Source organism: Plasmodium fragile (assembly GCF_000956335.1).
Source record: "Plasmodium fragile strain nilgiri unplaced genomic scaffold supercont1.4, whole genome shotgun sequence".
Classification (NCBI taxonomy): Eukaryota; Apicomplexa; class Aconoidasida; order Haemosporida; family Plasmodiidae; genus Plasmodium; species Plasmodium fragile.
Genome location: NW_012192584.1, coordinates 258,195 through 269,995, shown reverse-complemented (window position 1 = coordinate 269,995; position 11,801 = coordinate 258,195). Strand labels below are relative to the sequence as shown.

At 43.8% G+C, this 11,801-nt stretch overlaps 2 protein-coding genes across 2 annotated transcripts; both read right to left on the bottom strand.

Annotated features, from left to right (window-relative positions):
• Nucleotides 1–1,085: 1,085 nt before the first annotated feature.
• Nucleotides 1,086–5,687, bottom strand: AK88_00510 (uncharacterized protein; the record flags this gene model as incomplete). The annotated part of the gene is made up of 1 exon (XM_012478161.1): nt 1,086–5,687. The coding sequence occupies one exon, from the start codon at nt 5,685–5,687 to the stop codon at nt 1,086–1,088; it is 4,602 nt and encodes a 1,533-aa protein (XP_012333584.1).
• A 2,316-nt stretch (nt 5,688–8,003) lies between these two features.
• On the bottom strand, nt 8,004–11,513 carry AK88_00509 (uncharacterized protein; the record flags this gene model as incomplete). Its single annotated transcript, XM_012478160.1, has 1 exon — nt 8,004–11,513. One exon carries the CDS (start codon nt 11,511–11,513, stop codon nt 8,004–8,006), a length of 3,510 nt encoding a protein of 1,169 aa, XP_012333583.1.
• Between the last annotated feature and the right edge of the window lie 288 nt (nt 11,514–11,801).

Genomic DNA, 11,801 nt, shown 5'->3' with positions numbered 1-11,801 from the left:
AAAAAAAAAAAAAAAAAAAAAACACAATAAAAGGTAAAGCCTCAGAAAAGGATAACTCTTCCTATTCTTCTTTTTTTTTTTTTTGTTGTTTCTTTAATTTTTCCTCTTTGGGTTAAAAAAAAAAAAGAGGAAACTATTTCAATATCAATTCGTAAAAAAAGGGGGGGCAGGTGTTTAAACAAGTTTTCTTTTTTTTTTTTTTTTTTTTTCACGGGAGCGCTTGATGCGTAAGCCATATGCAAACACAAAAAATACCTGTGCTTATTTTTTATGCCCTATGTGATATAGATATATCTCTATTAAGGCGAGAAAAGGAGCAAATAAGGAAAGGGGCACGACACTATATGAGAGAAAGGTGTTCACTTAACTGTGGATAAAACGAAAGAGCATTTCACTGTCCCACTTTTTCTTTCTTTTCCTTTTTTTTTTTTTTTTTTTTTTTTTTTTTTTCTTTTCCCTTTCTAACACTGCGCTTCTACACAAGTGTGGAGAGGAATCCTTTCAATGGAAGAGATAATTCTAAACGGGGCTCGCAAAAAATCACGCGATGTAGACCCACGACCGGTGCGGAAATTAACGCACAAGCGGAGACCGCGGCACACGTGGAGGCAAACACGGCAAAAAGGAAAAGCAGCAAAGAGGGAGGGGGTTATAGAGGGTGATGCTGCACAGTTTGGGAAATATTGACACGCAGTGGGGGGGGAAACCACCTGCTGCGAAAATGAATGAGTTTTTGCAAAATGACGCATGAGGTGTGAAAAAAAAACAACTGTGCACAAAAAGGAAGCAGTCACTTCAGGTGGACAAAAGCAGGCCATCGTTGTGTGAGCCAAGCCTTCTACGCCAAAAGTCCACGTGCTCCTAGAGCAAGCTTAAAAAAAAAAAAAAAAAAAAAAAAAAAGGAGGTAGTCTATATGGGCAAAAAAAAAAAAGGGACAGGGGTGTGCACACGCGCATGCAATATGTATACGTTTGCCCCTTCAACTTGTTTGACGACGCAACCTGGACAGCACGGCACTCATGCATCTGTCCTGCCTGTGCTGATGGATATCGCATCTCCGAGTCGGACGCCCTCTTCCACACCTTCAACGCGCAACCACACCGCGCAGCACGCGGGACTCCAGGTCCACCACGCAGACGTCGCGCAGCTCCTCCATCTGCAACAACTCCACCAGCTTTACGCAGTGGAAGACACTCTCACACAAACGCTTGTTATAATTGCTCATCATTTTCCCCTTCAACGTAGAGATGTTAATTCCCCTCTTGTGAGTCTTGAGAATAGCGCCAAGATAAAATTTTAACTCCTCCATGGAAGAAATATAATTTTTTGCATTACCACCCCGTGTGTTTAATATACCCATCTTGGCATCCTCGTACTTTTTACATTGCGAAATAGGTTTTATAAAATTATTTTCGTAAGCAATGATTTTTCTGGTAGCACTGATGTGAACAATGTGACACAGGTGCCCCAAGTAGAGCCCCTGAAAAAATGGGAGCTTCCTTCTCTGCAACTCCTTCGCCATGCCATACCTGCCCCCTGTAAAGGAATACACCTGGGGATCATCCGAACTAGCTATTTCGAGTAAATATTTCTCAAATTGATTCCACAACGTCGCGTCGTATCTGTCTACTGAATCGTTAATGGAGAAAAAATAATCGTCGTCCACCTTTCTGTGTGCAAAATGAACCAAACAGTTCTCAGGAGAGGAGGCAGCAGCGGGAGGGGAATTAGCAGCAGCAGCAGAGGAAGGAGAACGAGGGTGATGCTCCGTCACTGTGTACTTCTCAGGGAATAACCCATACGCATTTGTGATATTGTTTTTTATCACATCCCTCAAGTTATATTCTTCTGCCCTTCCCTTTAAATTGATAACCAGCGGAATTATTCTGTCTTCGTAAAGAGACTTTAGTAGATGCTCCAAGTCCTGCTCATCCTTTTTCGAAAGACATGCCTTTAAGGCTTCTGCAGATAGTTGATCACGCGCTTCGCTCGATTTCTTCTTTCCTCTTGTGTTGGACATCCCTCGCCTTTCCTCTGATTTTGACCGGTCCACTCGACCGTTTCTGTCTCCGCTACCTCTGCCGCTGTTTACGCCGCTACCTCTGCCGCTGTTTACGCCGCTACCTCTGCTGTTGCTGCCCCGCGTGGCCGACGAGCCCGAGGCAACGTTCCTATTCCACAGGGAGTTATTTCCGTGGTCTTCGAATGCGCCCTTCCCCCCACTCCTCAAAGATGGATCTCTCCTCCTGCCTCCAAATAGAATTCCTTCCGTCTTCGCCTCTTCAATACCTCTTTCCCTTCCCTTAAAATTCCAGCTAGACCAGTTCGACCCCACCTCATCGTCTATGAAGTGCCCCTTTTCAAAGGACCCAACAACGCCGCTAAAAAGGTCAGTTCCGACACCACCACCAAATGCCCCATGTATCGTCAGATTTGCTGAGTCCCTTTTCAGAAGCCAGTCATCCCCGTCATGCGCCAAGCCGTTGTCACGACGTGCACCTTCGGGATTTCTCATCAGGCTGTTACCCCCATGTAGTGGTAAAACGTGACCATTCGCAGAGCCATCCTGTGCTGCACTCCTTTCCTGCTCCACCGTAGACACATCACTGGTGCGAAGGCTTCTACTATTCCTTCTACTGAGTAGAAGCAAATTTTCGTTTATTTTTCTGAGCTGCGCTGCCTTGTCCTCTTCCTTGTTAGCTGTTCCCACCTGTTCACGAATCGCATCTCCCGGTTCGATGGAATAGTCTCCCCAATGGAAAGAACCCACGTTTGCGGAGTTTCTCCCGTCTACCTCTTTCACGGGCAGGACGGGCAAAGGAGGCGAAGCAGTCGACATGAGCCCAGAGTTCCATCTTGCCCTAATGTCGTACCCATTTGGGCCAAACGCGGAATCGCCCCCGAAGCTGCCCTTGCTGAGGCTATTACGCTGCCCGCTGGTATAATTGTCCATGTGCCCACTGGGGATGCCCGCCTCCACTGCAACGCCAACTGCACCTACAGCTCCATCCTGCGCGCTCCTCGAATTGGTCATGTTATGCGCGAGTAAACTGTTCTCTAGGAACAATTTCAGATTGGCAATGCTGCTCCTTTGTGTTCTGTTCCTCACATGCGGGACGCCACCATTGGAGTTGTCTGCCCTCCATTTGTCCTGTCGGGTCCCCTCCAACTGTAGACCCTGAGGAGGAGATCTACCCCTGATGGGATCCATTTGTGAATATCTATCATTATACAAATCAGTGTGGGCTCTCCCAAGGGGCAAATTGGTGGTGTGCCGATGCTCACTTGCTCCACTGCAATTGTAATTAATCGTCTCACTTTTAGGGATACCATTTTGCGTACCCTGTCTAGCATAGCAAGTTTGTAGATCTGTCCTAGTGGGAATCTCGTACCCTCCCCCAACTGGGTTATAATATAATCCTGCATCCCCCTCCCCAAATGAAGGACGACTCACATGTTCCATTCTTTCCCTACCGCTGGCGCCCGTTCCCCATTTGCTACGGTTATAATCACTTATAGCGTCCATAATGTATTCACTGAGAGAAACCTCATCATCCTCGTGTTGTAGAAGAAACCCTATTTTATTCTTTAACGCTTCGAACATAATATTTTTTTTTTTTTTAGCAACCTTGTTCTGTGATCCATGTGTAGATTGTCCTCCATTTCGAAAGGTACCCTGCGCATTATCATGCAAAATGGGGAAAGGGGCAGTCGGGTATTTCAAGTAGCTCTTCATTGGTAAGGCTGTATTGCTGATGTTCCCCATGGTAACTCCTCTTCCCACCTCGCTCACCTCTGCAACATCGTCCACCCCACTTAACCCGTGTGCATAGTTCCTCACTGCTTCATAATTGGCCCTACGTGTAAATGCATCATTAGCACCATTGTGGTCGTCATCGGGATGAGAATATCTCCCCCCCTCATGTGTCATATGTTTGAGAATATCCCCATGGTAGTACGCGGCAGTGTTGCCACTAATGAAGTCTTCCCCTGAGTGCATCCCTATTTCTTGCTTCACGTTATCCACCTTGACGACATTGTGAGAACCATCGTTTAGTAGTTCCAATAAATTATCGTATAGCTCTGACGTTGTGCACTCTTTAACATTGGGGCGCACTGAAGGAGTCTGCCCATGCCATGCATCTGCAGGTGCTACATGGTTGGGAGGAGTGGTGGTACTTCTCTTCCCTTCCGTGTCCTCCTTGTCAAGACCCCTTCCTTGCATGCATGTTTCTCCTTGATCATATCCAACCCATGCGGGGATGAAAAACAAACTTGGGGCATTCGAATCGGTGTGCTCATATCCTTCCTTCTTGTACTCCCCCCCATTCGTGTGAGCAGGATGGGCCATCCCCCCCAGGTGGTGCATCGCGCAGTTGTCCTGATTTACTACGTTATGACGGCTTGTTTCGTCTCTTTCTCCTCCCGACGGATGAATATTCTCCCCGCTCGATATGAAGCTTTCCGATTTGAAACCAATGCCTGCTTCCTTTCCCCTGTCTCTCTTCACATAAGTTCCGATGTCGTGCTCGTTCAACATGATGCTGTTGTCCTGGGTGAGGAGGTCAAAACATACACTCTTCCCCTTCTCGTAGCCATCAACATGGGGCGCATTTTGCCCTTGCACGTTTCCCTCACCGCTTGTCCCATCCCCGCACTCTTCCACTTCTCGATACTTCCTAATGTAGTCACAAATGAACTCCCTATTGCTGCTGCTGAGAAGTTCGAACAGATTTTTATTCAGCTCATGTGGTGACTTTCCCGTTTGGACCGTGTCTACCCCATCGACGTGTTCGTTACTACCCGCGAGCTGCGCTAGCAGGAGCTCCACATTAACGCGATCGCTCTCGTGCTCTACTGAAGATCCACCCGTATTATGAAACGCGTCCTCCTCCAGCATGTCGAACTTTTCGCTCTGCTCCATTGGACAACTCCCCCTAACAACCTCATCTATGAGAAGATCACCTGTCCCCTCGGCCATCTTCATGCATACCCCTACCCCATTTTGCACACTCTGACCTTTTGTAGCATTATACATTTCTTCATCCTTCGTCAACCAGACTCCTGGGCTGCCACTCCTGTTAAATGACCCAAAGTGGTTGAACAGCGACTTGGTTCCGAATATGTTGTAGTCCCGTTCGTCCACGCTCGTGAGCGCCTTCTTCAGCCTCAAGCCATGTTCGCATCCTCCACCGGTATAGGACGCTCCTGCGGAGACCTCTCCGGCGTTTGGCACCTCCACCACCTCTACCACATCTACCGCTTCTACCAACTGTACATCCCCATTTGGGTAACTTCCACTCTCCATTGTCTCAAACTCGTACGTGTTGTCCAAGTCCCACTCGACGTTGAAGCTATTATTTTTTGTGTGAAGGCGAGAAATGGTTTCACCAAGTTCGCTACTTTTTTGTTGTGGGGGAGTGCCCTTCACATTACCATCCTCTTTCGACGACACCGACTCGTCACTTTTTGCCAAGTCGAATATTTCCGTTAGGTAACTGTTAATGTAGTTTAAATTCTCTGCTTGCTCATTCGCCTCAATATTGTTTTTTCCCATGTCCACTTTTTCATTTTCTTTCCCCTTCCTCCTTTGGGTGGTTTCACGAGTGGTGTCTACATCTTTCGCTATTTCATTCTCCCGCGGTGTAGTGGTATTCTGATTACTCCTTTTAGTTGACTTCTTCATCCTCGTTGTGTGTGCTTCTTCAAATGATTTTGCTAGAGAGAATGAGCCACGAGTCGGTATTGCTTCTACTGGTGAAGTAGGTTGTATGTGTTGTTCTTCTCCAGATGTGACAACCTTAGTGTATTTTTTATTACTATGCGGCGTGTATTTCCCGTGCGCGGGATCACACACTTTTTTTTGTTAATAGTGGGATAACCTCTTTCTACTTCGATTCGCACAATATGATACGATTAGATGTCGCAACTCAGATGGGTCTATGGGGTTCATGACACAACTGAATGGTGCGGACTATTGGATGCTCAAATTATGCACCACAAGTATTACCTCACGTACAATTCGTTTGAGGATCTCCTCTCTTTTACAATTTGTGTAAATTTAGCGTCATATTTAAAAGAGTCCCACCCCCGTGATCTTATTTTTTCATAAAACACTTGACAAAATGCATATACAAACTAGCTCTTAGCTCTCCAGAAAAAACAACAAAAAAATGCACACAATGGAGGCAACTAAAAAGGACAAAACTAGCACTTCACATTAGAAACAACATATGCGTAACATGTAAACACTTCAGTGGAAATCCCAAATCTGCTGTGTAGCTTTTATATACACAACACAGTGAGTAGGCGATTTTTATAAAAATATACGTAAGACATTGGTAGTTCTATAAATGAGAACTACACGAACTTGGGGAAGGGGGAAAGAGGCAACAAGTAGAATTAAAAAAAAAGGAGGGTCGAATAAAATGGAAGAATACTTCTCCCCCCCAATGGTGAATAATCATACGCACCAACACAGGACGCACTACACGAAGCTGCTGTGTCACATACGAAATCAGAAATGTAAACAGCAAAAAAGACTAAGCCGTTGCATTTAAAACGGTGCAATCTGCATATACACAATTCATTCGTGTCACTCGCTGGACAGATGTAAGGCGCATGGGATTATGTAAAATGCGACAATTACTAACACACATTCGCTTTCATGGATGCGTATACAAATGTATGTGGTAGAACAAGGGGGAAACAGGTTTCGTCTTGTTTTGTTCACGTCGCAACAAGCGCAAAACCAACATGGGGGTTGTATGTGCATATACCTTCACACATACGTACACACATATACTCATGCATGCGCATATATGTGTATGTACGCTGGAGCGCGACTTTTTTCTTTTCCCACCCCGGTGGGGTTTGAAAAATGCAATTTAAAAAAGGTACATTAAAGTTGCGGGCGAAGTGCAACCGCAGAGCGTGCTAGGAATTGCGCGTTACCATATGGCAAGGATGATACAAGGGTAGCACACAAAATGCGGAACAAACAAAAAAAAAAAACAACTGTTACTACACTGGCTAACAGGTTCCTCCTTTCACGAGCTTACAAAAACATTCGCGCAGTGTGTCTTAAATCGCGTGGGTAAACTTACTCCTTCTCACACAAGTGCCGCATGAACAACGGCTTAAAGAAAAGTGACTCAGGTTGAGAATTTTCAATATTTTTCGAGCATACACAAGTGTTCACATTATGTTGCATACGAGAAAATTAACAATAACAACAACTGCATGTTTTTAAGGGAAATTTGGGAGAAAACTGTTTTGAATTAAACATGAAGTCGAACAGGAAAAATGTTTGTAATTGCTAAGCACAGGTAGACAAAGTGGAATGGAAGAAATAGCAAAATGGTGAAAGATAGGGAAAATGAAGCGGCGAAATGGCGAAATAGAGAGCTAGCCAAATCGTGTACAAAAAAAAAAAAAAAAAAGGCTGTTCTGGCAAGGTGCCGCAAAGCGTGTGCAAAGCTTTCTCAACAGTTACGATAAAAAAAACATTATGCACATTTTTGCAAAAAAAAAAAAAAAAAAAAGGTGTAGAACAAAAATTTTATGAACGGTTCATATTTTTTTTTTTTTTTTTTTCGAAACAGCTGAATGGCTAGCTACAGTTGTAATTCCTTACATTTTTTTTTTATCGCTAACCTTTTTAACAATTTTGGACATTAAAAAAATGTTGGCTATCTATGGACAGCTTTTTTTTTTTTTTTTTTTTTTTTTTTCCATCACGGCTAACTATTATGAGCCGTTGGACGGAGATAACAAAGGTAGCCACGTGGGGATAGACTTTTCCTAATTTATAAATAGCTTTAGACCTAGCTACAATGTGTTCGAAGCGTTTGGACGGTCGGCCAGCGGCTTGGCCGTTCCACATATCCATACGCACACATACGTGCGTAAAAAAAAAAAAAAAAAAAAAAAAAAGATAAGGGCCATAGCAACCCTGATGGGCGGAGAAATGGTCACCCGCTAACCGCGACACCGCGGGACATCACTGCAGAATAAACTGCGCAATTTGCGCATTTTCGCCATTCAGGCCCGTCTTTCCCCGAACAGCGTCTCTGACCCGTTTCACATGATCCGATGCCACATTTTCTCCCATTATAACATTGTTGAAAAAGGTTAAAATGCGGAGTAAAATCTGCTCATCATTCGTTTCGTTCAACGCGTTAAACACGTGGTCGAAACCCTTTGTCCGTGTTAAAAATGTAGGGAGGCGCAAATCGGAGGACAACATACCAAGTGCCCCAGTGGCAGCAACAACGGCTTTGTAATTTTCCTTCTCCATGGTAAAAGAAAACATTATTTGTATGTCTACGAAATTGATTTGTTCATCTTTTCCTTCCCCCTCGGTAATTTTTTTATACTTATCATACACGTACTGATGGACGTACGGCTGAGAACATAAGTTGCATATGCACTCTAAGCTGGCTGACCTTATAGAGTCATTTTCCGATGCGAGGATGTCGAAGCATTTGTTCCACAAATTCAGTTGCATGGCCTTGATGGCTACGTTCTCGTCAATGGTCAATATATTCGTTATGGCCATTAAGGACTTGAAGACGAGCAGTTCTTCTTCCGTACCCAGTTGGTGAATGAGTAGTGGAAGTGAATCATATGCCTCGTAAAAATGAATCAACTTTGGGTTGGTATAAATAAAAATTTCGCTCAAAGCTAAGGCGCAGTTTTTTTTATTAGCAATATGTTTGGAAGCCAAGAGTAGTGTCTTCAATCCATTGTTTACAAGTACGAGGCCAATATTTTTTGTATCTTTCACCAGTTTGGAAATGATGTCACACACAGCTTCTGCTATGTTTGTGGTAAAAAAATTGGTGTTAATAAAATTATATATGGTATTAACAATTGCGCCATTTTTATACTTGCCCCCTTTAGGTAAGACAATTTGTTCACCCTCTTTTTCTTTCACCTTGAGTGAATAGTTCTCATTATACATCAATAAATTAATTAACTGATTACTCGTTTCTTCATCTCCATAATCATATAGGGGGTCTGCTTTCGGTTTGGCTCCTAGGGGTAATTTTTCGTAAAACTGTTCAAGGGCTTCAATTTGCTCAGAGTCAAAATTGGATAAATTAGCTTTATTAATTTCTCTTCTCCTAACCTTTTCATCTTTTCTTGTTAATATTAAATTGTTGATGGTATTGCAGTATATGTACTTGTATGTGTTGTCTAATTTTTTTTGGTTAATATCATCTCCTACTTTGATGAGGAAGAAGAGGATGTAGTGGTTGTCTTGGTCGAGGAGCTGCTTTTTAAACTCGATATGCAGGCTGAGGTAGAAGACCATTTCGATGAGGTCCTTAACAGCGTGTGCGTCGTAGTCTATACTGCCATGCGAGGAAACATTCGTTTGCTCCTTAGGCATTTTGCGCACCAACTCGCAGTTCTTTTTGCCGCTGTGCGTGGCGTGCGTAGCGTCTGTGGCGTGTGTGGCATCCGTGGGCTGCTCGGGTGACTCAAGAAACTCCCGCTTGTGTAAACGAGTTGGGGTATCCTTGTGGGTGGAACAACCCTCAGATAGCTTGCCCATCTGTCCCTCAGAGCGTAGCAGGAAGCGTTTCAACAACTCCTTGGCGTAGGAAAACAAGTCGACTCTCTTCAAAATTTCGTCCTTGAACTCTTTGCTGTGCATATACAGTTTGAAGGAGCCCACGAGAAACTTTAAAAAATTTTCGTCATACGGAAAGGTCTTCAAAATGTTAATGTACACATCGATGTAGCTGTTCAGCATGAAGCGCAGTTCTGGGATGTTTAGGAGGAGAAGCAAAACTTCAATGAAAAGGGACACCTCCTTCTTTGGTTTCCTTCCCACTGACTGGTTAATAAAGATAAGTATATCACACATGTATTGCTGCTTTCCAATTAAGTAGTTGAGAACAATATTTTTGTCCACGAGGAAGAGGCACTTAACCGAGAGGAACCACTCCACACCAATATCTTGTGGTTTGAAATACAAATCAATACACTCATAAATGAGGTCGTTCATTTCAGTATCCTTTTCACTCGGTCTGTTTTTATCGTGTAGAAGAGAGAACATAAGTATTAAGGCGTACTCCACATCACTAGCGAAATTTTCATGCATACTAATGCACTGCTGAATAGTTGTTTTAATTTCGAGGTTGACACAGAGGGGGTGTTTGAAGACGTCGCCAAAATGGGCATCAATCAGATCATGCTTGACATCCAAATGAGCATCTTCCCTTAAGGTGTTTAAAAAGGAGACTGAATTTTTCCCCCCTTTTATATTTCTCCTTTGTATAAAGAATTTTTTTTTTTTGCAGAGGAAAATGATTGCATCGAGTGCACTGCTGGCCATATCTACATCGTCGTTGGAGAGAAAATACACATTAAGCATTCTCATCACTTTTTCATTTGTCACCATATGAATATACTTAATAATGTGAATGGTAAAGATCAGGATGTCCTTTATAAGTTGGTAACTGTCTCTTTTCTTATCGAATTTGAGGGTTTCCATTTTATTCATTTTATCCTTTACATAGCTGTTTATCCACTGCTCGTTGAAGGCTTCATGGAAGGACAAAATGGTTTTCACATAATCGAGGTCGTAATAATACTCCAGCTTCATATCACTGACCTTGTTGATACACACGTTGGTGTTCTTTGAAGTTTCCTCTGCATCTCTGTCCATTTTCGAAACTAATTTGTAAATGACGTGAAGACACGCCTTTTCAATGGCGAGGGAATTCCCTTCATGATTCAACAACTGGGAGAAAAAGTGAAAAATATTTTCTCGCAAGAGGGTGTGTATTTTATGCTTGTAAATGCTGTATATCATTTTTACTTTTTCCTCTTCCGTGGTGCCATCATCTAGAATGGTCTTTTTAATCATATCGATTGTGATACCTACCCCTTCTTTCTGCTGCTTTGATTCTTCCATTTCTTTAATTATCCTCTTCAGCTTGTCGTTTATTCGGTTTACTTCATTTCGCACATCTGCACTACTACCAGGGGTGCAAGAGTGATTGGACCTGCCAGAACTGACCTCCTTCAAGAGGATAACCTTGCAGCGTTCAAAACACTCGACGCACTTTTTGTAATTCTTTAACTTTTCATAGCACAGACCCAAGGTGTGATAACTCTTGTAGTGCTTCTTATCCATCTCGCTTACGTACGAGGAGTAAGTAATTGCTTCTTCTAGTCGGTCCAGGAAGTAATAACATAAGGAGACGTTGTGGCATATTTTCGTGAACAGGTCTTTTACTTGCTGGTTGAGGTGGGGGGTATCTCCATTGGTACCCTCTGGGACGTCCGCCTCCTTTTTTTCCCCGTTTTGGCGAAAAAACTGGACGCAGCTTTGAACCTTTGTGGAATCGACTGGCTCCCCGCAGAGCTGCGCAAGGGCGCCCAGGTAAACGCCCAGGGCCTCTTCATACTTTTTGCTCCGGAAGAGTTTGTTCCCCTCGTTTTTGGTTTCGTCCAGCAGTTGGGCGCTGGCACGGGTAATCTTGTGTGCATCCATTGGGATGGGACGAAGCAGTTCGTGCGCAAGAGACGGTTGTGCAGTCGTCTGGAGAGAGAGGGTTGTTCTTGTCCCCCCTCGCAGTGGAACTAGGCGCCTGTTAAGCCACGGGGGTGTGTCCTCGGAAGCGCGAGTTTGCCTACGCAGACCCACCCCGCCAATGTGCATTAAACCCTGCTCAGCAAGGTTTTTTTTTTCCCTTCCCCCCTCTGGGTTGCGCGAAAAATTATTTTGCCTTTTCGTGCTTTCCCCTGAAAACATGGGTTGGATGTCGGAACTGTCCCATTT